General features: G+C 41.4%; 2 protein-coding genes across 4 annotated transcripts in view; one reads left to right on the top strand and one right to left on the bottom strand.

Moving 5' to 3' along the window:
* PIEZO2 (piezo type mechanosensitive ion channel component 2) overlaps positions 1 to 26,095 on the top strand; it is a 479,216-nt gene that overhangs the window by 418,128 nt on the left and 34,993 nt on the right. For 2 of the 3 annotated variants that reach the window (XM_055238811.2, XM_055238801.2), the window contains 5 exons: positions 3,989 to 4,103; positions 12,996 to 13,055; positions 15,398 to 15,564; positions 16,288 to 16,454; positions 25,487 to 25,897. In XM_055238811.2, the coding sequence (XP_055094786.2) occupies positions 3,989 to 4,103; positions 12,996 to 13,055; positions 15,398 to 15,564; positions 16,288 to 16,454; positions 25,487 to 25,897 (920 nt within the window). Of the gene's footprint in view, positions 1 to 186; positions 286 to 3,988; positions 4,104 to 12,995; positions 13,056 to 15,397; positions 15,565 to 16,287; positions 16,455 to 22,786; positions 22,952 to 25,486; positions 25,898 to 26,095 lie in introns of all 3 variants that reach the window. The other variant, XM_055238791.2, reaches the window with a different exon arrangement.
* Positions 7,316 to 17,258, bottom strand: LOC129460664 (microtubule-associated tyrosine carboxypeptidase 1-like). Its single transcript, XM_055238823.2, has 3 exons — positions 17,124 to 17,258; positions 12,974 to 12,998; positions 7,316 to 9,113 (listed from the first exon to the last, which is right to left on the bottom strand). The coding sequence occupies exon 3, from the start codon at positions 8,918 to 8,920 to the stop codon at positions 8,546 to 8,548; it is 375 nt and encodes a 124-aa protein (XP_055094798.1). The 5' UTR covers positions 8,921 to 9,113; positions 12,974 to 12,998; positions 17,124 to 17,258; the 3' UTR covers positions 7,316 to 8,545.

Below are 26,095 nucleotides of genomic sequence, written 5' to 3'. Positions count from 1 at the left end.
CAATGATTGACTATTTTCTTTATTCCTAACTTACAAGCAGAGCACATTTTATTCTAGCTTCAGTGACTGGCATCTTTTAACCTAGTTGGTGTAACTGTAGAGACAAATTCATGCTGACATCATATATTAAATTACTAGTTTTTTGTTTTTTTCTACTAATTACTCTTGCTTTGTCCTTCTTTGTAGAGAGCTATTGGGAAGTTTGCATCAGCCATTTTAGCCTTGCCAAAGTCTGTCATTAAACTTCCCAAAACTATTCTTCAGTATTTAATCAGAGCTGCAAAGGTATTTGATGTTTTACTGATGTGTAGTATGTGACTCTCTGCTCTGTAGAACTGTAGAGAAATATACCTTCATTGCCCTATCTCTGCATTTTCTCCGTTCTATAGATGGTACCATGAAGGAATTACAGGAACGTAAAATATTAGAAAAAGTTTTCCAAAACAAGTTCTTAGAAGCCAAAGTTCCTATTATTTGACTCTTATTCTTAAGTGGACACCAGTAACTATCAAAAAATAGAAAGAGAAAATGCAGATACAGATATACTTTCTGTCCTTCTCATGGTGTTGCCTAAGTCACATCTCATTTTAAAAGGGTCACATCTGGTTGCATGAATCAGTTCTGATGATTAAAAAGGGTGATAATTTTTCTCAGAAAGCTGGTAAAATTCTGGATAAGCTAATAAAAGATGTCTCTTATTCCATCTCTCTTTCGGGTCCCTTTCCGTTTCCGTCTTCCAGTTTCTGCACTTGGTACAGCCAGCTTCTCCCTGGGCTGATCCACCCAGTGCAGTCTGCGGGCTCCTCACTCCCACAGATCCGTGCTAGGGCTTATGAATACACTGTCAAAAATTATTTGTTGATTAACCTAATGCACAGTTGAAGTTATTCAGCTACCTATGCTGTAGTCGCTTTGTTACGGAAAAACATTAATAATGAATTCCTATTCTTACATTTTATAGAAAGCCCTTTCTACTGAACTCAGTCAGGGGCAGCCACTAAAATGCTTTGCTCTGTATGTCCCTCAACTGTTAAGCAAGTAGTTCGATAGTGACATAGACCAGTGCTTCTCACATTTTACCCTGGGATCTTATTTAAATGCAGGTTCTGATTCAGCAGGTCCTAAGGGACCTCACAGTGTGCATTTCCCTCAAACTCTCATGTGAAGCACAACCGTGGCTGGGCCTTGAGTAGCAGCATCCACACCTCCAGGTTCCTTCTGCTTTTAAAATGCCAGGATCCTGTTTTTTAGTGTAGTATTTACCATTTCTGCTTCCTCCAAATTCTTTTCCTTTTCTTTTCTATGACTACCATATGACTTTCTCAATTCATTTTTAAGAATTTATTTAAATGAAGTATAACAATGTAATTACCCCCATCTTAGTTTCTTTTCAAAAAAATTATCTAACAGACAACATAAAGAAGGTGCTAGACCACACCCGAATCAAAGGACAGATGATGAAACTTCACCAATTTCAGTTAAGGATCTCCACTTTGATAAAGCTCTCCCTGTCTTAAAGAACAAGTGCATTTTCACATGTTGTTAGTAAAACGAACCCTATTTTCCCGATATAGATGGTAAAATTTAAGATAAAGTCAGGAATGCTTGCTACTGGTGGTAGCTCTTTGGAGAGCTCAAAGGTCTTTCAAGTAAATTTCCATGTATTTTTCTACTCCTGGTTCATGGAGCTTGTGTCTGATTTTCCAGAGAGGCCCATCCAGCTGGCTGACAAGTGCAGCTGCAAAGTAAGAATTGGGAAGTCCTAGCTGGGTGTGGCAGCTCACGCCTGTAATCCCAGCACTTTGGGAGGCCGAGGCGGGCAGATCATGAGGTCAGGAGATCAAGACCATCCTGGCTAACACAGTAAAACTCCATTTCTACTAAAAATACAAAAAATTAGCCGGGCATGGTGGCAGGCGCCTGTAGTCTCAGCTACTCGGGAGGCTGAGGCAGGAGAATGGCAGGAACTGGCAGGCGGAGCTTGCAGTGAGCCGAGATGGCGCCACTGCACTCCAGCCTGCGCGACAGAGCAAGACTCCATCTCAAAAAAAAAAAACAAAAAAACCTTGGGAAGTTTGGTAAGAGCCTTCCATTTCTTGACTCAGTAAGGATTGGGACGTTTCCCCCTCCTCTTCGTTGTCAACGTTTTTCTGACCCTCTTAATAATTCCTGGAACTGTAAAATGTTTCTATTTCAAAACATCAAAGTTAAGATAATTTACCTACAAATAAGGAATTACCCTATGACTCCCTCCTCTCTCCGTTTTCCCTGGTTTGCATACCTCAATTCTCATGGCAGTGAGGCAGCACTGACATGCTTCTTCTTTGGGGGTCCTTTGTTGAGTCAGGAGTGCCCTTTTATAAACCAGAATGTTAATGGCACCCACCCTTTCTACAAGACTTCTTCGATTCCACCCTCCACATCCCTTTTCCTCTCTCCTTTTCCTCCTAGTTTCCTTTTTCTTCAGAGAAAAAGAATTCCTCCAACTTGTGTGCCTCTTATATTCACAAATCCTCAATTACTTTTTTGTTTTCTATTTTCGGGATTCATGCATCATCTAAAAGCAATATTGTGATAACACTTTTTTAAAGGAAATGTCACCATATGTTGCTCTTAAACCTGAAAATTTCTTATGTTCAGTAATCAGATTATTTTAAAACAACCAATATTGTGCAGAGGCAAGTTTCTTATTAATGTACTATAACTCAAAGATATTCTTGATGGAATTCCCAATTAACATAGCCAATAAACATCTACTAAAAATTCCTTTATTCAATCCTCCTGAAAATTCCAGTTCGTCTTCCCATTATGTAAAATATTCTTTTGGCCTAAAATAGAATAATTTTTTGCCTCCTGGAATTTGTTATTCAGAAATAATACAGATGTTGCATTTGTTTTAATTTCTCATGAAATTCAGATTTCTACCAGTGAGAAAAAAAAGAAACAGTTTTTCTATTATAGTAACCTATGACCCTTCCATTTCCATGTATGGAAAAGTTGAATCTCTCTTTACTTTCTACTGACTTCACAATGCCACTGATTTGCTTACGCTGTGTTTTTCAAAGATTTCAGAAATCTGAAAATACTATAGAATAAGATGAAAAGTTCTGGGTTTAAAGAGCTCCCAGAAAACATTTATTTAACTTTATCATCATAATGAAAAACCCAGCTTCCCTGAGACCCAGGTGTGTTTGTGGTGCATGAGAGGCATGCCTGCTTGGCTTCATGTTGCTATATGGCTTTTTCTATCAAGGTTTTCTTTTTGTTCTTTCTGCATGATTTGGGAGACTCTTGGCAGGGGGCTCTTCACAATTGCTCTTTCCTGGTTATCAGTTATAATATATTAATGCAACTATTTTCAGCCCTTGAATGAAAATGACAAAAGGCAACCAAAAGCCCCACAGTTTTTCTTTAATGCTATTCTGGAATAACTCCTTAACCTTAATATCACATTTTTTTTCCTCGCAAAGTACTAATCATTCTCCAAATCCCTTTCTCAAGTCGCTGGTAATAGCTGTTATTCAGAAGGGAGAGTATCAAATGCACAAAACTATTTTCCCAAAGTAAATAAGACTACTAAAGATGTTATTTTGCTTTTGACTCAAAGTTTATTTGTGATGGGAGAAACTACTGATACTGAATGAGCCTTCCAGCTTATACCTGTTGTGGACAGTGCAAAAGCATCAGTAATAAGTATCACAAATTGTGGTGAGACGTAGGGACTTAGGAGAAATGATGGTTTGTGTGGTATACCCAAAGTTTATCTCAGGATATCTGTGATACCAGATGAAATATATTACTACAACATCTGTTGTCTTTTTCTAAAAAAAAAAAAATTGAATCTCATGATAATAAAAATAGCACCGGGATGTTTAGTTTGTGTTGGGAGGAAAAAATATTTCAAAAGTCAGGAAGCTTGATGTAGGTCCCTTTTTTTTATTTCAAATTATTAAAAGGCCAGAAAATAATTGAACTTTCTCCTCTTCAGTTTGTTTATCAAGCCTGGATTACTGATCCTAAAACAGCACTCCGACAAAGACACAAAGAGAAAAAAAGGTCTGCAAGAGAAGAACGGAAACGAAGGCGGAAAGGATCCAAGGAGGGTAAGTGGTGGGTGGGTGGCTGCGGCGGGTGTAGCAGGTTTCAGGCTGTGCTCCCCAGCCTTGTCTGCAAAGGACAGGAACTTCTGAGGGATTAAGATTTTTAAATTCTAAAGAACGCCAAGAGTTTTAATTTGTCCTTAATTGGTCATTTCTGCCACTTGGAATAAATTAAAGCACAAAGTTAGGAGATATATATATATATTTTTTTTTTTAAGTAGGAAAAAAGGAATGCAAATGAAACCCAAAAAAAGTAGAAGAAAACTAATTTTTTACATGGATATTAAGTAATTAAAAAAAGAGAAATACTACAGAACATGACCTGATCATTAAGTTAAAAATTGTTCTTAGAAAAAGCTAAGGCCAGGCGCGGTGGCTCATGCCTGTAATCCCTGCACTTTGGGAGGCCAAGGCGAGTGGATCACGAGGTCAGGAGATCGAGACCATCCTGGCTAACACGGTGAAACCTCGTCTCTACTAAAAATACAAAAAATTAGCCGGGGGTGGTGGCAGACGCTTGTAGTCCCAGCTACTTGGGAGGCTGAGGCAGGAGAATGGCGTGAACCCGGGAGGCAGAGCTTGCAGTGAGCCGAGATCGCACCACTGCCCTCCAGCCTGGGCGACAGAGCAAGACCTCGTCTAAAAAATAAATAAATAAATAGCCAATAAGAAAGCTGAAACTTTGGCAATTTAACCAAGAAAAAAGGGAAAGCACACTTAAACAATACTCAGAAACAAGCAAACAAAAGGAACATATATTCAGCATTATACCAAGATATTTGAAAACATGATATAAATACATGTCTAAGAGTAAAAATATTTCAAACTATAACAAAAAACATCAAAAGTGAAGTTGAAGTGCAGGTGATTCACTCAGGAGCAATATTTTATTGTATATATCAGACTAAAGATGAGTATTCTGTGTATGTTAAGAACTGCTAGAAATCAAGAAAAGAAAAATTCAATTCAATCAATGAGAGGGTATGAAAAACAATTCACAGACCAGAAAACAAAAATGACCAAAAGGTGCTCAGTCTCACTATAAACAAGAAATACAAATGAAATATTTTGACATACTGTTTTCTTAACCCATTGGATTGACAGGAACCTGAACACTGGATAATGTCACTGCTTGGGAGCTGGTAGGAAAATAAGTACTTACATATACCATGAGTTGTGTTGTGAAGTAGTATATCTACTTTGAAGAGTTGTGTGTCATTACCTGCTAAAAGCTCAAATGTTGCATATCATACTACAGATCAGTCCCACGCCTAGGTGTTTGGCTTATTCTATAGCAGTACTTGCACATGTGTACAAACACACATGTCTAAGAGTATTCATCAGACGCTATTTGTTAATAACAAAAAATTTGGAAACATCCTAAATGCCCATATGAAGAAGAAGAGTTAAACACATTATGTTACTAATATATTATGGAATGTTATTCAGTGCTTTAAAAATGAGATGGATAGCTTTGAGCTGGTATGGAGAACAATTCCTGACACATTATTAAGTAAAAAACAACACATTGCAAATGGCACGCACATTACGAAATCATGAAACAAATGAAGTCAGAGTAGTACCTCAAGACAGTATTTTGCATTTTTAATGGATGCATATAATAGCTTATGAATGCAAGAGAAAGATCAGGAGGAATAGTCACTCATTGGTAACAGCTGTTACTTCTTGAGAAAGTGGAGATTAAGTGGCATGATTAAAGATAAGGCTCATCTGTTGTATTTTGTTTCTTTTTTTTTTTTTTTTTGAGACAGAGTCTCTCTGTGTCACACAGGCTGGAGTGCAGTGGGGTGATCTCGGCTTACTGCAACCTCAGCCTCCCAGGTTCAAGTGATTCTCGTGCCTCAGCCTCCTGAGTAGCTGAGACTACAGGCGCACACCACCACCCCTAGCAATGTTTGTATTTTTAGTAGAGATGGAGTTTCACCATGTTGGCCAGGTTGGTCTTGGACTCCTGACCTCAAGTGATCCGTCCACCTTGGTCTCCCAAGGTGCTGGGATTACAGGCGTGAGCCACTGCGCCCGGCCTGTATTTTGTTTCTTTACAAAGGAAATGTATCCATAGGTGGCTTGTGAAATATAAAAGGCATTAAAAAATAAAAAGGAAAAGATAATTTCTAATGGAACTCTAATTACAAAGTCTCTTCTTTTTGACCTTTCTTCCCCCCGATACATCCTAGTAACTTTATCTTACTTTATTGCTTTAAGAAGACAAAATTAATACACAATTGCTGGAACAGGTCAAACAGTAAAGAGGTACATGTATAATCTGCCCCAACCCAGTCACCTCAAAATCCTGTCCTCTAAGGTTACAAATCCTAACAGTATGTTGTGTTCACTTTCACTTCATTTCTCATGTGCACACACGTGTATGCAGGTGGTTTCCTTTATTGGTTTTTTTTTTTTTTTTTGAGACGGAGTCTTGCTCTGTTGCCCAGGCTGGAGTGCAGTGGCGCCATCTCAGCTCACTGCAAGCTCTGCCTTCTGGGTTCACGCCATTCTTCTGCCTCAGCCTCCCGAGTAGCTGGGACTACAGGTGCCACCACCACGCCCGGCTAATTTTTTGTACTTTTAGTAGAGACGGGGTTTCACCGTGTTAGCCAAGATGATCTTGATCTCCTGACCTCGTGATCCGCCCGCCTCGGCCTCCCAAAGTGCTGGGATTACAGGCGTGAGTCACTGCGCTCGGCCTCTTTTTTATTTCTTTTAATAAGTTCATGCTCTACAAATTACTCTTGCATTTTCATTACCAATGTCATGAACATTTCTCCAATTAAGTATTTATAAAATCATATCACTCTTTTTTAATAGCTGCAAAATATTCCATAGTGCAGATATGCATAATTTATTCAATCCTCTCACCCTTAATGGACATAAGGTTGCTTCCGGATTTTTGCCACAATGAACAGTGCCGTAATAGATACCACTGCAGAAACATTTATACGTCATAATACATACGAGGGTGTTTAAATGCTTAGCAAAGGTTAGGAAGAACATGCATTTTCCACAGAACAGATTTCGCAAAAGTGGGATGACTTATTTAGAGTGTGCCTGTTTTTACTTTAATCGATATTTTTCTGAAAGGTTTTAGTACTTTGCCCTCCTCCATGTGAGGGACAAGAGTGTCCAATTTCCTTTAGCCTCACGCCACAGGATATTACTCCTGTTTTTACCATTTTTCTTTCTAAGGATGACAAATGGCTTTTATTTTCATTTGAATGTAGTTGAATTCTTAAGTAATTAAACTGAGCATTTTTATTTCACATTTTGTTGGCGATTTTTTCTTTTCAAGTCTAGGATTTAAACACTTAGCATTTTCCCACATCGTTCAGTCGGGTTGTTTGTTCTTATCAATTCATGCTATTTATATGTCAGGCTTCTTATCCCTTTTTTTCTTTTTTCTTTTTTTTTTGTCATTACTGTTTTAATTGTCTGGCTTCCCTCTGGACTGGGAGCTCAGTGAGGATTCTGATCAGTAACTTATACAAAAGGCGCTCTGCACCTCACCTGGTCCAGGAGGGGTTTAGGACTTGGGCCACTAAACTCTAGGGCCTGTCCCTCAGGCACAACTGCAGCTGCTCCTAGGCTATGCCAGCCTCTGCCAGAGACCAGCTGTGAGGGTGTGGGCAAAGACAGGAAAAGCAGAGGCCAGTGGAGGGAGTGGGGACAGGGCCAAGGGAGCTCTTGGGCTTGATTCACAAGGCCTGAATCACTGTATGTGTGTGGGGGGTGGGGGAGGTGTGCATGTAATGGGAGTGGGGCTAGGAAAATCAGTACCTTCCAGAAGGAGTGTCTTGTTCCCTGCCATGGAACCTTCAGGAGCTGCTGCTCCCAGCTACAGGAAGTAGACCATATAAATATGGAATAAATACATGACCAGTGAGAGAGGCAAAATGTTGGAAAGCACACCCCAAACCAGCTGGGTCTCTACTACCAGACCTCAGGCTCAGGCCATCAATCACCCCAGAAGAAGGGATCCCGACCCCCACCAGGACCCAGTGAGAGGCAGACAGCACGAATGCTGAAGGAGCACCAAGGGGACAGGTGAGGGAAGGGAAAGACTGGAGTACCGGGACAACCAAAGCCATCTCATGCAAGAACAAGTTTCTATTCCCAAACCACCCTCATCCCCATCAATGCTCAGCTCCCTTCCTGCCCCCATGCCTTCCCTCTGCTCAACAGAGAGCTGGAGGCAGGAGGGCGACTCAGTTTGCCAGACATGCTGTTGCAGGTCCCCAGGCCCCAGGGAAGCTAGCAAGGGACACAAACCCTTTGATGTTGCCACTCCTTCTCAAGGAATGCTCCTGCCCTCCCAACACCCTCCAAGAAACACCCAGGCCGTGGAAGCACAGAGCAAACAGCTTCATGTTCTGGGCGCGTATCTGGAGCTTCTGTCCAGGGCCTCTGTCTGCAGCCCTCAACCTACATCAGTCGGGCAGCAGGCGACCCAGCTCCGCCTCATCCAGCCGGTTGGTGGCCATGATGTGCTCCAGCTGCTGCCGGTAGCGTGCCAAGTCCTGCATAAGGTGGGGCACCCGGGTATTATCCAGCGCCCCATGGGGCCGCAGGTGGTCCACATCCTCATAGGACACCTTGCCCGGTGAGGTCAGCAGCGGGAAATCGATGGTCTGGCGATGTCCCAGAATGCACAGGATGCCGTTCAGGTACACCTGGTCCTTGCTGAAACCACCTGGCAGCGGGGTGTCTGTCTGGCCGCGCTTGGCGCGCGCGCAGTACTCCCAGCGCACGTCGGCGTCCCGCATGTAGCGGGCCAGGTCCTGGAAGAGCTGGCGGAAGGACATGTGCACAGCGTGGCGGCTGGTGTAGTAGAGCGGCACAGCGCGACACAGGAACGGCTGCTTGCGGAGCAGCACGCTGTGCAGGGTGGCTAGGCCCTCCTCGTGGGGTTCGCCGGGCGTAGCCCGTACCGCAGCCGGCCCTCCGCGTTGTGCCACGGCTGGCGCGCGTTGTTACCGCCCCGCAGGTAGTGGGTGCCTGCGGCGAAGGCGAAGGGAGGCAACGCTGGGCGCCCGGGGAGTTCGGGGACCCACCTGAGAGCCCAGCCCTGGCCCTGCTCCACCTGGCCCGGGCTCTAGCCGCGACACTTCCATCCTCATGCGCCCGAACACAGGCTCGCACACAAGCTCTTCCAGCCCCAGGCAGCGTGAAGCCCTTCCTCCGGTGGACTCGCACCCAAGGATCCACAGTTGCTCACATATATGAATCCTCTCCCACCCATCCGCCCACCACCCTACACCCACGCACCCACACAGGTGCACGAACTCTCCCGAACCGACATTGCCCCCAGCCCTCCTGGACACAGGAATACATATACCACCCTGCCCAACATCCTGGGTGCCCATATTATTTTGAACAGTCACGCTGATGCCTCCGGTAAAAACCACCTCTTGCCCACAGCAACAGGATTCTCGAGGAAGAGGGACAAATAAAAATAGTGGTTAGTGTCCTGCACCCTCCTAAAATGACAGCACAGGGTCATTTTATTATCCCTGCTCTACAGAGGAGCAAATAAGGTCCCACAGAATAAAGCAACTTGCCTGAGGGCACATAGCCATTCAGTGAGTAGTGGGTCTGAAATTCCTACTAGACTTCTTTGTTCTAAAGCCTTTCATTGTAACTGGTAGGCAAGATAAGTATAGGGAAAAAATTCCTAATGATATCAAAACTGCAAAGTTCCATTTTAAAAAGTAAAGTAGTGTGGGACCTGAGGGAGAAAGGATATCTTGTAGCCAAGTATGTCTTCAGGGAATGCTCCATGAAGAAGGGAGTATTTGCACACAGCCTGACATTCTAGCAGAAGCAAGCAAGCCCATGCATAAAAAATAAAGAGCAGGTCAGCTTAGCTGGTCAAGACCAGATGTGGAGCAGCAGTAGTAAAGAGGGTGGCAGAAAATAAGTTTGAGAAGATTCCTGGAGTCAGATCATGAATGACCTTAGATAGGGTAACCAGATAAAATGCAGGAAACTGAGCCAGGAGCTATGGCTCACGCCTGTAATCTCAGCAACTTGGGACGCTGCGGTAGAAGGATCATTTGAGCCCAGGAGTTTGAGATCAGCCCAGGCAACATCTCTAAAAAGATTTTTTCTTAATATAGTCAGGTGTGGTGTTGTACACTTGTAGTCCTAGCTACTTGGGAGGCTGAGGAGGGAGGATCACTTGGGCCCTGGAGGTCAAGGCTGCAGTGAGCTATAATCACACCATTGCACTCCAACCTGGGCAACAGAGCAAGACCTGACTCTAATATATATATATATATAATATATATTATATTTAATATATAATATATAATAATTATATATATGAATATGTGTGTGTGTATGTATGTGTACATATATATATATACACACATACACAAGAAGCCCAGGTAATATATAGAGAGAATGTGTAAGTCATATATATTCTCTCTCTCTGTGTATATATATATAAAATATATATATCTCATATATATGTCCTGTATATATTCTGTCTCTGTGTGTATATATATAAAATACCTAATATATAATATATATAATTATAATATATATTATATTTAATATATATAACATATAATATTTAATATATTATATTTAATATTATATATTATATAATATTTAATATTTAATATAATATATTATATATTATATATTATATTATAATATATTATATATTATAATATAATATATTATATATAAAATATAATTATAATATATATTATAATTATATATTATATATACACACACAGAGACAGTATATAGGACATATATATGAGATATATATATTTTATATATATATATATATATATACAGAGAGAGAGAGAATATATATAAGATTTATATATTCTCTCTACATGTTACCTGGGCTTCATGTGTATATATATACACACACACACACATATTCATATATACATATATATATCCTCTCTATATATATGAAGCCCAGTTTGAGTTTTTAACATAACAAATAATGTTTAGCTTAAGTATAATCTGGACATATTTCACGGAACATACTTATACTTTAAAAATATGAAGATTTAAGATACCTACTTCAAACTTCACATCATTATTTGAAAATTCTCAAGATGTACTTCTTCAGAGCAACAGTATGAACAACATCCTCTATCAGATGACAGCATCAACACCAAATTATAAATGTTCTAGCCTCATTCCTGGGTCTATTTTGTGTCTCCTAACCTGATTTTTTCATTTTACTTTCTCATCTACCTGTTATCCTGTTATATTTCATATATAACCCTAAACCACCTTATATCCTTTTTGTAAAAAGGTTTATTTGGAATCAATCACTGGTACCCAAATAAATAAAATTAAAAACTCAAAAGAAAATGAAGATTTCTTAAAGAACTAAACATAGAACTACCCTTCAATCCAGCAGTCCCACTACTATGTATATATTCAAAGGGAAGAAAATCATTATATCAAAAAGGTACCTGCACTCACATGTTTATTGTAGCACTATTCACAATAGCATAAATATGTAATCAACCTAAGTGTCCATCAACGGAGGACTGGATAAAGAAAATGATATATATATATATATGTCGTGGAATACTGCTCCACCATAAAAATGAATGAAATCATGTCTTCTGCAGCAACGTGGTTGGAACTGGAGGCCATTATCTTAACTGAAATAATGCAGAAAATCAAATACCTCATGTTCTCACTTATCAGTGGGAGCTAAGCAATGGGTGCACATGGGCATATGGAGGGCAGTCATAGACACTGGAGATTATCAAATGCGGGAGAGTTGGGGACAGGGGGATTGAGGGTTGAAAAATTACCTGTTGGGTACAATGTTTGCCATTTGGTGATGGGTACACCAGAATCCCAGACTTTACCATGACACAATATGTGCTTTTAAGGAATCTGCACTTACCTCTCCTAAATATATTTTTAAATGTTCTTAAATTTAAAATTTCTTGTTTATCTTACATTCAAATTTAACTAGCTATCCTGCACTTTCATTTGATAGATCTGACCATTTTAGCCTTAAATAAGAGGATATGAAATTAAATGAAATCCCATAATGTCATTTTAAGATATGACAAACATTTTCTATAAAGAACATCATAGCAAATTTATTTATTTATTTATTTATTTATTTATTTATTTATTTTAGACAAGGTCTTACTCTTTTGCCCAGGCTGGAGTGCAGTGGCACAATCACGGCTCCCAGGTTCAAGCAATCCTCCCACCCTCAGCCTCCCAAATAGCTGGAACTACAGGTGTGTGCCACCACACCCAGCTAATATTTTGATTTTCTGTAGAGACGAGGTCTCACTATGGTGCCCAGGCTGGTCTCAAACTCCTGGGCTCAAGCTATCCTGTCTCCTCAGCCTCCCAAAGTGCTGGGACTACAGGCATGAGCCACTGCACCCAGCATTCATAGTAAATATTTTAAGGTTTACTATTCATGAAGTCTCTGTTTCAACTCAAATCTGCCATTATAGGGCAAAAGCAGCTATAGATAATATACAGACAAATGGGCATGACTGTTCAATTTGAATTTCACATAATTTTCACATGCACCAAATATTATTCTCCTTTAGATTTTTCAACTATTAAAAATATAAAAACCATTCTGAACTCACAGGCCATTTGACAACAGTCAACCCACCAGTACTGGCCAGTACCTACCAGCGAATGTAGTTTACACATCCTTGGTTTACATAATATTTATGCTGGCGTGGAGTAAAATAATCTAAGAGCTATGAATTCTAACAACTTTTCCCGAGGAACTCTTGAAATAGACAGAATGTCTTAGAGTTAATTATAAAATTCCTTTTAATCTAGAAGAGTAATATTGGCATTTAATTTACTCTAAATGGAATTTAACTCACCTTTATTGAACACACTTGGCAGGTCCTGTGGAATGGGAAGACCGGGAGGATGAACCAATCAAAAAGAAATCCGATGGACCAGGTAACAAAATAAAGACAAATATGAGCTGTGAGAACTTTGAAAATGATACCTGCCCAGATGGTATATAATGGAAGGCTGCCTGAAAAATTGTGAATCGAACACTGTTTTCTGGACTATGAGTAAATAATCAGTATCCCTTGGAATCTCATCTCCACTGAAATTGCAAAATGACTCTTAAAAGCAGGTCTGGACTTTATGCAGTTGGATAAAATGTTGAATTAGTGTCAGTTTGTAAATTCCTTTATGCAAGCACCTATGAAAGAGGCTTTTAGGGAGCAAATTCTTGATGTCCCATGGAAGCCATCAGAATGAAGGCACACACCAAAAATACTGGCAATTATTTTTTAAAAACACAGAGAGGAGGAAGTAAATGAGAGATGAGTAGGACTGGGGAAATTAGAGATACTCTAGAAGGTTAGGACCAAACTCTTCATTTTAGGAGGGGAAAACCAAGCTCAGTGAGTTGGTGACTTGTTCTGGATTCCACAGATAAGAGAGTCAGGTATGGAACCCTTGTCTTCCAACTCCCGGTCCAGCCACAGTGCCATTTGGGCTCCTCATAGTATGTGATTTGGAGGAAGGTATCTTTATGCGGGAAGAAGAAAAGGCCAAAACCTCCAAATGAAATGAACTCGATGCTCTCTAGCCCTCTCTAATCATGCCATTTCTTCGTCTGCTTTGGAGCATCTATGCGGTTATCTATCAGCAGGCCAGGCGTCAGGCTCTTTGTGTCCCCACACAAATGCTTCCAAGGCTGCCCTCTGCTAGCACGAAAGGAGACTTACTGAAGGCCACCTAATGCCCTCCACTGTGCCAGTCCTCAAACCCAGACTTCCAATTCTAGGTCATTGGACACACATATATGTGGACCTGGACACTCTTATTGCTGCAAAGCCTCACACCGTAACAACTGCCAACACTTCAGATCATGTGTCTTGTTTCTCAGGCACTTTTTCGAGAGTTTGGAGTATATTAACTTGTTTAACTCTCTCAAAACAGGGAACTGAGGCAGAGAGAGATTAACCAACTTAACCTCTTAGTTGTATTAACCAAGCCTATATAACCACTAAAGAGTAGAGTTGGGATTTGAACCCAAGAAGTCTGAATCCAGAGTGTGTGCTCTTAACCACTGTGCCCTACTGCCCCTGTGGTTAAACTCGAGTCCTCACTTTCCCTGTTGGTGAGTCGTCACCCGGGTTCACAAAGCGCCTGTGATTCACGTCTCCAGTGCAGTGGCTGCAGCCTTACCATCAGGCCCACTGTAGCAAAACTATGCCATAATAATGTTCATCTTCATCATTTCTAAGAAAACAATTGTGGATATGAGAAAAATACATGTCGAAAATATAAGGAGCTGCTAAAGTTCATTGATGGGTGTAACTCCAAGCCTTTCATCCTCCAGAGCCAAGCTTCCCCTTTATGTCTACATAGAGCAGCTAGAGGCGCTATCTGAATGATTGTGAGAAATACACACCTTGCTTGAGATTTTGTAAAGGATGTGAGGAGGGGTGGAGAGGGAAACATAGGTGCTCATGGCATCTCCTGTTCAGCGGCCACAGCGACTCACTTCATTCAGCTTCAAGCAGCGGCCGTTCTCTTCCTGTGCCTCCTTGCTCAGCAAAAGATACCCTCTCTTTTCCTTGCTTCCTAAATGTACCTCATGGAAGACTGTTAGGTGTGACATGGTTTTGAGGTTTGGGTGTCACCAGGGTAGTGACAGCACAGGTGGGAAATTGTCACACAGAACATCAGATGTCACTATATACACATATTATATAGGGAAGCTAGAGAAAATGTCATGAAGAAAATCAGAAACAAAATATTGTTCTTATTCAGTAAATGGAAGTGGACCATCATAAAGCTCGCATCCTCGTCGTCTTTCCCTTGAGTGGGCTGAGGAGGAGGAAGAGGGGTTGGTTTTGCTGTCTTAGGGGTGGCAGAGGCAGAAGAGGTGGAGGAGAGAAGGTGGAAGGGGAGACAGAAGAGGCAGGCACGTTTGGAGCAACTTTTACTGAAAACAATCCATGTGTAGAGTGATCCACGCAGTCCAAACCCATGTTGTTCAAGGGTCAGCCGCATAGGGAGCCGCTCTGCTTGCTATTTCCACTAAAGATTACAAGTTCTATCCTGATTTGGTCTGCCACTGCGTGTGTGCAAAGCCCCACGAAAGCTTCCTGCATGGCAGCTCTCCTGTGTGCATGATGAGTATCTGAGTCACATGCCTTATTAGATGCACAGGCCAAGAGCCAGGTCCAGCTTTGGTAAAATATCGCTGGGCTACACAAAAGCAAAATCAATGGTATTTCGTTCCTTTAACATCTCGTTGCCTTTCTTCCTCCTAGATAATATCATCAAGAGGATATTTAATATTTTGAAATTTACCTGGGTCCTATTTCTGGCAACAGTGGACAGTTTCACTACTTGGCTTAACTCCATTTCAAGGGAGCATATTGATATATCTACAGTTCTGAGAATTGAACGATGCATGTTGACGAGAGAAATTAAGAAGGTAACACTGCCGGTGTAATTCTTTTTGCTCCTTCCCACATTAGGAAGACATTAAAAGTCAATGTCCAAAACTCCAGGTAGGATAAGACAAAGCCCTTTCTTTCCAGACAGTTGTGGCATAACCCCTTTGCTTTTCTGTATATTTAAATCTATTCCACACTAAGAATTAAAATAATTAAATGTCATGCACATGCACCTACACACACACACACATGTCACAGAATGGCAACTTTATTCATCCTATCCCTCCCCTCACCACAGTTTGCAGGTGTACAGACTTTGCCTTGTTCTATATCCCTATATCTAATAGAGAATTAGAGTTTTAGTCTAGAAAGTGTAGAAAGTGGTGTTTTTTTTCTCCCTCCTGAACACTGAAGTCTGGAAAGTTTGATCTGAAACTGTTTTATAAGAAAAAGTAGGACATACACAGAATAACAAAATATATGGTTTAAAGACTGTATTTAAAAATAATAGTTCATTTCTTGAAAAGTTACTATGATTTGGCAAAAGTATCTACCTATAAGAAGACATTTACTTAGATCTACCTAGTAATGTTGGAAACTACTTATGAAATGAGTCGACATCAATCCCCACTTGCCTAGCATGGTCCTAATCCTTATCCAGGCATGCATGGGTATGAAAAGCTGTCTGCGTTAAGAAATGCCAGGTGGCTATACAGGTAGATGCCTCCGTAAGAACTGTGGCAATGTCTCATTCTCCTCAGGGCAATGTTCCAACTCGGGAGAGCATCCACATGTACTATCAGAACCACATCATGAACCTTTCCAGAGAGTCTGGACTGGACACCATTGACGAGCATCCCGGAGCTGCTTCAGGTGCACAGACAGCCCACAGGATGGATAGTTTAGATTCACATGACAGTATCTCCAGGTATTTCACTTTCTAAAAATGGGTTTACTTTTGACAAAGGTAACTGAGGTGGATGTCATCAAATATAAGAAATGGATGTGTGAGGTGAAAGTTCATCAAAACCATGCATGGACCCCCACCCACCCTCTTCCAGCTGTCGCCATCTGTACAACAAACTATAAGGAATATTGTCCTCGCCTAGAAGGAACCAGATAAAAGCAGATATCAATAAGACACTATTAGCTATACCTGTGTGACCCAAAGGCACAGTATAGAGATTTCCAGGCGGGAGGCAAGGAAGAATGATCCCTCCCAACCCCAAAGTTATTATTTGTGGGACGTCTTTAGTGCCTTTCAAGATAGCCGATCCACAGTGTCTTCTACATTAGGGTCTTCTACTTCTGTTGCTATCCTTGATCTTTCCCTTCAGAATTGTTACCTTAAGGTTTATGATAAAAATTCCCAAAAAGTATTCTGTTAGCTTCCATCTTCTCTGAGTTTACTATTGTATGCATTGTTTCACAACAGGATTGTCAGATGACACAGTACTAATGGATTCGCCAGGGGCCAGCACTAAGCACTGTACCTGGGTTACCTCATTTTATCCTCTAAGACCCTATGAGATGCATGCTATTATTATCCCTGTTTTGCGAACACAGGATTCAGTTACAGAGAGATTAAGAAACACACCCAAAGTCACACAGCTAGGATGTATATAAAAGCGGACCCACGATACAAAATCATGTGGTTTAGCTCAGAACCCAAGCTCTCAACCACCCTAGTATGCTGTCTCTCATTGCCTCTTCCTGCACCACAGGCCAACTTACTGCCTTTCCCAGAAAAGCCTCAGAATTCTTTGCATCACAGTGTTCTAGATAGCTGATAACAATTGTACAGAGCTAGATTCTAAGTTAAAGCAGAAGTCCCTGTCTTAGGAGGAAAAATCGCCTTGTTAGGGTGAAGCGCTAGACCAAATGAATTACACCTTACAGCCACCTTCACAGGTAAAGAATTGTATCACTGAGAACATTCATGTTTTATGTTTTTCATTAAACATGTTGAGTATCAGCTATTCTGTGCCAAGCCCTGGGCTCTATTCTGGGAGAGGCATATAAAGATAAGAGTAATCCCCTAAATGGTTTGAACCTAGGAAGAACTGAGATAAGGCCATTACCTCCTAAAATGCTTACCCTGGGGAGGACAGTAGAGACTGGTGTCTCTGACTGCTGGTCAGAAACTCCTGGATGGCTTTAGAGTCACACTTTAGAGCAAGGCACTAATGACCTGGAAAAGTATTTGTCCTTCACAAATGCTGGATATATTTCCAGATGAAATAGGAGGGGGAGCTGAGACCATTTTATTGATACCAAACCCAAAATAGACAACTGGATGTTGGAATTACAAACTGAGTGAGGAATGTGGGTAAAAAGAAAAAAAGAGTTTTGCCCTAAAGTGCTAATTAACTGTTGCTGCATTCCTGTATTTAAGCCTCTCTAATTATGCCTATTATTTTGCTACCCAATAATTATTATTGAGGCAGATCCATATTATTGGTATGAAAAGATCTTTGTGATATATATGCACAGTAAAATATATACATATATTTAGTAAAAATCCAAGTTTTAAAATAAGATGTACGCTAAGCCTAATTTAAAATATATATATTCATGCCTAGATTGATTTAGAAGTAATATTCGTGCAGATAACACTGTGCATGGGTATATCCCTGCCTGTCCCCCTAAAATAGGTATTGATTCTTTTAAAGTCTTTTGAGGGATAATAAAAGAGACTATGTTTTTCTTTTAATTGGTTAATAATCTTTGCTTATTTATGAGTTCCAAAGACACAGATATTTCATCTATTATTATATATTTTTGTGGAAAGAAGAAACATTTAGGACAGAAACTCTTTATGATTTCAAGGTCAAACATTTATTTCCTAATTGAGATTTGGTTTAAAGTTTTAATTCATGGAATAAAATAATTATTAGAAAACTGTGTCATCATAAAACTTTCTTTTTCAGTGTCTTTCTACCCAAGAATGTGCACATTTCTCAATTATTGATTTCTGAAACCATTAGTAATATCAAAGTTATAAAGAGAGCATTTAATATCATATCCTTCCACTGGTGAGTGTTACCAGAGCGTCATTGTGTCTTCTTGAAAACTTCCCACAATCAACATTTTGAAAGGGGAGCTTCTGTCTTCTCCTTTGACAGATTCCATTCAGACAAAAAGTCATTCTTTATTTTGAATTTTATTTTTACTTTTTGAAAGCTATTATAACTGTTCTATTTAGAAGCTTCCAGATGTATTAAATTCATTCTTATTGCAACAAATGTCTCCCTATCTATTGATCATTGTATTTAAACTGAATCATTCTTTAATTCAATGTACTTAATTCATTTTAATGCTAAAACTTAAAATCCATGTCTAGCTCCATGTTACCTAAGCTCTTAAGTAGTCCAGCTAGGTCCTCCTTTAATCCTAGAGGGACCCTGCATGGGCAAGTCTGTGAAAGCCCATACAGGTTTGTGCAGCAGGGTGGGTGGGGAGCCAAGATTTGTCCGAATGTGGTGAGCACTCGAGATGCTGACTGGTGCTGCTTCCTAGTTACAGGGTGAATGAAGGGATATTAGGGAATCTAAACATTTCTAAATCTACCCACTGTAGGAACGATTCATGATCAAACAACCCTTTTTCAAAAACCAAGAGAATGATAGGATGAAAGAAATGCCGAGATTGTCTACACGTATATGTCCCAAATGGTGTTTCTTTTTTTTGTTAATTTATTTTTGCGTAACATTCACACGCATCCCACTGCTCTCAGCTTTGGACTGTACTGCTCTGTATATATCTAATATGGACTGGGTCTGATCCAAATTATGTCTTTATTACTTTTAAATTCTAAAATAAAAGGCTCAGACAGCTCTAGTGAACTTAACCGCAAGTCATGATCATATTCAACTGGAATCATTTCCTCCCACGCAATGAAGAATACGATCACATACATGCGTAGTGTTGAGTTTGAATATTGCACCTTTGTATCTTTCTTCAAGAAAATATGTTGCCCCATCATGTGATTTGTAAAATTTTTCAAATGCCTTTTTTTAACCTCCCTTCTTACTTCATTTTGTAATACAGAGTTTTTTTTGTTACCTGAATCTCCAAGTGTGGCAGGTGAAATGGGTAATGAATAGAATTGCCTTTCTTCATTAATTTGTGATGACACTAAAGGTAATTGGTGACATTTTTTAATGAACCTCTTTTGAAATTTCATGAAGCCAATATAGTCTCCCACAGGGAAAAATCACACAAAGATACAATTTTTTTTCATACAATCTGAAGGGTTTTATAGGCCTCCTGAGTATCACACATGAGCCTGGCTTGAAAAAAAGATGCTCTAGAACCAAACTCTGAATCAGTGGCCTCAGAGAATATTCAAAGGTGAATTGAAAATAAATTTTGCATAAAATAAACATAGGTGAATCCCATCTTTATGACTTTTTACTGCATAACAAAGAACAATATGCACCATTAAGAAATTAAATATTACAAATCACAATTAAGGAGGAAAAACAACTGGTTAAAATAAACTCAAGTAACTGCCTTTAAATCTGACCTAAGATTGCAAATAGGAAACCACACTCATGATAAAAAATTGTGAGTTAAGAGATATTTAAATTCATTGATTGTTTTTTGACAAAGACTGTCAAAATATCCCCCCAGTTTTAAAATGGTCAGTCAGTAAATACAATAACTAGTAGGAAACCAGCACCTTTAGAATTAGGTTTTAATGTATTTTTATTTTGTTTTTCAACCTAAAGAAAGGGGAGACAGAATAGGGCCTATCTTGTTGCCAGTAAAGGAGTTACCTCACTTGCCCTTTTCTGCAGTGAGCCATATTTCTAGGCTTTGGAAACTTTCAAATTTCCAAATCATCATTTGTCTACACTGTAGTGTCCAGGGAGCCATGCTGATTGCTGGAAAGGTAGTAACCCTCCCTAGAAGAGGTTCTGCAGTGGAAGTCATTGGGAAGGGTCTGGTGGCCAGGAGGCTGCCACTCCCCAGTGAGGTCATGCTCACCCAGTGTGGCCAGTGCCCTTCATGGCCCCTGCTCCGAGGCCAGTGGCATGAATTTTACCTTTAAGCAGACAGTAGACAGAGTCTGGGTGGGATCCTAGCAAGTGAATTTGTAGTCCCTTTGACTTACGAGAATAGTCACGGTTTCTTTCTAATCCAGATGTAAAATGGCAAACATTTTTAATGGTTGCTTTATATAATCAAATAACACAGAAAACATTAGTTAACATTCTGAGGGGCATTCCCAGGTAGGAGGTGGTTAATATTTTAAATATGTCCTCTGAGGGGTTGCCATGTGTTCCTGTAGTGCTCGCAGTGGGGGGGCCCGTCAGGCGGGTGATGGCAGCCGTCCCCTTGGGCCTACTGTCAGGGCCTATTTTTATACATTTCCTCCCCTTCCTATTCACTTTTAAACTGTCCTGGATTGTGTGACATATTAGGTGCCCTACCGGGAACCCAACTGTGTGGGATTTTGTACGTTCTGAGAACTCCATCCAAGAGTTAACAAGAAAAACAGGGCTTTTGAATTAGAACCGTCAGTTCCCATGAAGAAAACCTGAGCAAAGCTGCAGGAGACTGCACAGGCTATGGGGTTGCATCTCTGCAAATATTAAATGAAATATAGAAAGGCGAAATCCCCTCATCTCAGAAACATAAAATTGGGGCCCCAAAAAGGGGCACTGATTCATCTAAAACCCAACAGCCAGTTAGTGTCAGCATCCCAGTCTTCACTGTGTTCGTCCAATGCTTTTCTAATTTATCTTGTCATTGTCTCCTCATTTTGTCCAGGACATGGTGACATGGTGACATCTGAAAGAGTTAGGGCAAAATAAAACAAAACAAAACAGCGTCAATGTCCTTATTAGAGAGTATTTTGGTTGCTCACAGGCTTATCGCCCTCACTGGCTGCCCCTGTCTTGGCCACATAGCTGTGACAGGCACAGCAGCATGGCCGGCCCCACTGGAGAAGTTACGGCTTGTGCTCCAGCACATGGGACCTGAAAAACTCTTTTAACAGGTTCCATGAGTGAATAACTCAAATTTGCTCCTCCCAGGCTTGCAGTGGTCATTGCATCCTGAACATCTTCCATCTCTGCCTCAGGATCCTTGGCTGACAGTATATGGCTGTGCAGGCCAGGCACCTAGTACTCTCCTAGTGAGTTCACTTTATGACAGTGTTCAGCCTACCATGTTCAGCCTGGAAATCAGGCATCCTATATCTCTAAGAGTCTGTTTCTGTTCCCTGGGTCAGCCGGCCCATGAGCATACAAGTCGGAAGATAAGTATTCCAGTTGCTTTCTGTAGAGGATCTTTGGGCTGTCTGTCCCTCTTTGGGGTTGAACCATGTGTGGGAACTGAAACTATGCCTGTGTCACACCTCTGTGTGCTTCCTCTCGTGAGCATCCTCACCCAGCAGCATCCTAGGCCTGGATCTGCCATCCTCCCTCACCAGTCACTGCTCCATTGGGTACCAGGAGATTAGGGTTTTAGGCAGTGGGTTCTCTCCATCATGGCATCCACCAAGCCCTAAAACACGATCCAGAGAAAAATTAGGCAAAATGAAAAGTTAACAGACAAAATGACTCTGCCATTGCTCAAGTTCCTTTGTTCTTTCCTTTACAGCCTTTTATTTTATTTCTGATGTTGGTTTATATCCACTGCGTATTAAACCAGCATCCCGACTACATGCAGAGCATCTCATTTGGCTTAACTGAATATCACTCCAAAAACGGGGTGCAAAATTCAGTTCGTTGTCATTCCTGAGTTTCCCCTCTCTAATTCTGAAGACTGTGTTAAAAAGAAAAAAAAAAGATTGAAATCTTTTATGTAAATTCTACATGAGCAGTTATTTCTGTTCAAGCAAGTTGGTTAATAAATGCTCTTAACTCAGGACTGCAAGCTCCAAATAAAGCATATTTTCTTTCATTTAAAAAACCCTCTGTTATGAAGTTATAATTACATAAATTATACTTTGTAACAAAAATATTGGGACTTGTCACTTTTCTGTTTCTTAGTCCCACCCAGAGAGTGCCATTTTGTAATGTGTCACTAGCCAATATGTTTTTTAAAATCCAGTACTCGTGTGTTTCAAGGACCTGCACATAGGTCCTTCCCCGTCCCTGAGCCCCGCTGCAGTGGCCTTCCTTGTCGGTGGTGTTGGTGTCATGTGTGGTTTGCTGCATGGCAGTGTGTTGGTCAGTTGATCCGTGTGTAACCTGTGTACAACTTGGTGTTTTAACACTGTGTTTCTGTAACTGTTTGCGCTGCTAGCTGCTACACTGAAGCAACCATGCTGTTCTCAAGGCAGTCCACCCTTGATGATTTAGATGGACAAGAAATTCCTAAAACAAGCGAGCGTGCTCGGCCTAGGCTCCGTAAAATGCTCAGCATGGATGTGTCCTCCTCATCAGCTGACAGTGGCAGTTTAGCATCAAGGTGCTTAACTTGTGCATGCTTTGTTCTGTCATTTTAATCACCTCTTCCCCCCTTTATGTCACTGCAAATATGAGTTCTTGTGATATATGTTTTTATTTCATTTTTATTTTAAGAATCTGCATGACTAACCGAAGCATAATCACCACCGCCCTCTGTGAGATGTAATTGTTCTCAGGACAGCATTATATTAAACTAACCACTCTTTAGTTTTTGTCTGTTAGGAGTTTCTTTAAAAATCCTTATCACAAACATTCTCCTCCATGTTTTCAGTATTTCAAACTTTCCATTTTCAGAGACATAAGCATGTTTCCTCCATAATTTAGAGCTTCTGAGGGCACTACTCAAAGGGGGAACTCTGTTTGCAAAGGTAGAAAACTTCTTCTCTTGATGTAATCAAAAGATGCATGCAGTAGGAAAAAAATCTAAAAATCTGTCATAGGTAGTCATTTTTAGTGAATATTAAATAAGTCTGCATGTTATTTGCCTAATTGACATAAAAGTCAGAATACAGTTTACCATTGGTTTTTAAAAAGAATATTATGCAGCAGAATGCATCACCTTTGTAGCCTATAACTTTTATTTTGGGGAAAAAATACTGTGGCTTAAGTTCTCCCGAATCCTACCCTAAAACAGTATTCATTTAGAAATAAAATCATTTGCACAGAACCCGAAAACTCTTTTTGAATTGCCTTAGGATGGTGAGGGGGCACAATGAAGTCAGCAGCTACACTGTGCTTCACCTGACATGAAAACAGCCTAATCCAAAACAAGTTTCGTTTTGACTGCTCATAGTGGCAAGTCAGAGGGCATCCTCTTTTCACTGGCAGCCGTGTATCTCGGTGCAGCCCTGCAGTATGCTGGCACCTGGCATTGATGGGAATGCCTTGGCCATTTGACAAAGTCCTCTGGCGGGCATGTGCCTCCCATGCCAGTCCATTTTCTTGGCCTCTGAAGGTACCCTCCACCCCTTGGTGCCACAAGAGATCCAAACCAAAGGGAGCATGGTTAGGACTGATGACAGTCTTACTGGCCATGAGACCTGGTGTGGGGTTGGCTCCAGTAGTCTGGAAGTTCCCTGGGCAATGGGTCAATGGCATGGCCCTCCTAGGAAGTATATCTAATTGAGGTAAGTCTTAGCAAAAATCTGTTTTGGCCTGGCATTTCAACAGCCCCTACATGATGTGTGCACTCAAGGACACAGCCCTGGGGATTCTGAACACCTGAACACCTGAGCGGGCATCAAAAGCTCAGGCCAATCGGGTTCTTCAGTCACAGGATGCCATGAACCGCTCTGCCAAGGTTCATTCATTCATTCACTCATCCATATGTCTATACTGGTATCTGTGACAAGAAACATGGGTACAGTCTATGCATTTGAGAATCTCAGTGTTTATGGAAACCTGGTGGTCACACGTGCCGTTCAGGTAAGAATACATATTTCAGAGTCTATAACATCATCCTCCCACATCCAAGACGGATTCCTAATCTCCAGGTGGGTTTTGCCCCTCTCCCCTCCATGGCTGGATGTGTCTGAGGTAGAGCAAGCCATGAATGTCACTGGCTGCCCTCTTGTCATTGGCCAACCTTGTCTGCATGGACCTGACAGGGAAAGTTTAAAGGAACAAAAGAAGGAGACAAAGGATATGAGAGAAAAGAACAGAATGCCAAAGGCAGGGAGTGAGGATGAGAGTAGAGAAGCTTCTGGAAAAGGAGTACTCAAAGACGAACTGGTAGAAGAAAATAAGTAAAGTTGTCGATAGGAGAGAACAGAAGCACACCCTGGGGTGGAGTGGGCAGCTGGAAGGGAGAAGGGCCAAGGAGAGCTTGCGTGGGAAGAGAGTGGCTGGAGTCCCACGGGGAAGGGGAAGCCCTGGGCACAGTGCAGGGAGCTGGGATGAGGGTGGAGATTCCACAGACGGGATGCACAGAAATGCAAAAAAGGCAAAGGATGGAAAACCAGGGTGGAAGAATAAACATGAAAGAAGGGTGGCATTTTTTATCAAGCACACAGTTGTTCAGTGTAGCCAATATTTAATCATTCCCATTCCCATTCCCCTCTTATGGTCTGGGCAGGTCTGTTGTGTAGGATGGAGGGTAGAATAGCTATTTGCTAAGACTTAGCTCTTGGTCAAAATCTTCAGAGCTTCTGCCCTCCAGAGATGCCCCTCCTTGAAGCAGACAAAACAGTGGGTAAGCTGTGCTGTGTTGATATGGAAACAGACTCTGGAACCCGAGGCTGTGAATCTAGATACTCCAACTTGTTACGGGGGTGGGTTTTGCTCTTTGAGAGCCACGTGACTGGCTCTGGTTCTAAACTATGTGTGTGCACTGTCAACATTTGCATTGGAGAGGCTGCCGTTTGCAGTGGCTGCATAACAGGAGTGATTATCCTAAACGAACAAAGCAGATGGAATGCAGGGGGAAAAAATGGGGCATTTCCTTAGGAGTTCTGATGACATCTCTCAGGAATGGGAAAGAACCCCAGGAGTGTGGATGTTAAGACATGGGCTCTGTGCCCACCCTTTCTCCCAACAGCGAGCCCACGCAGTGTACCATGCTGTACTCACGCCAGGGGACCACTGAGACCATCGAGGAGGTGGAGGCTGAGCAGGAGGAGGAAGCAGGGAGCACGGCGCCTGAGCCCAGGGAGGCCAAGGAGTACAAGGCCGCCGGGTGCGATGTGGGAGCCGTGGGTGCTGAGGAGGCCAGCCTCACCCCAGAGGAAGAGCTGACACAGTTCTCCACCTTGGACGGGGACGTGGAGGCCCCACCCTCCTACAGCAAGGCTGTGAGCTTCGAGCATCTGTCCTTCGGCTCGCAGGACGACTCTGCAGGCAAGAATCACATGGCAGTCAGCCCGGATGACAGCCGCACCGACAAGCTGGGGTCCAGCATCTTACCTCCCCTGACCCATGAGCTGACGGCCAGCGAGCTGCTGCTGAACAAGTAAGGGTCCAGTGAGCAGATCAGACACGTATCCCGAAATCACCACTTAAAACATATGCCCTAATTCTGTATACAGAAAAATTCATATATAGAAAAAAGTTCATCTAGACACTTAGAGCAAACAGACAATTCCAAGACTTCTTGCATTGCAAGTACAAAGCAAACTTCACTCCTACCATGACTGGTTCTAGAACCAGC

This window comes from Symphalangus syndactylus, chromosome 1 (assembly GCF_028878055.3).
Source record: "Symphalangus syndactylus isolate Jambi chromosome 1, NHGRI_mSymSyn1-v2.1_pri, whole genome shotgun sequence".
NCBI classification, from domain to species: domain Eukaryota; kingdom Metazoa; phylum Chordata; class Mammalia; order Primates; family Hylobatidae; genus Symphalangus; species Symphalangus syndactylus.
Note: the sequence above shows the minus strand (reverse complement) of the source record. Positions and strands in the feature narration are given on the sequence as shown.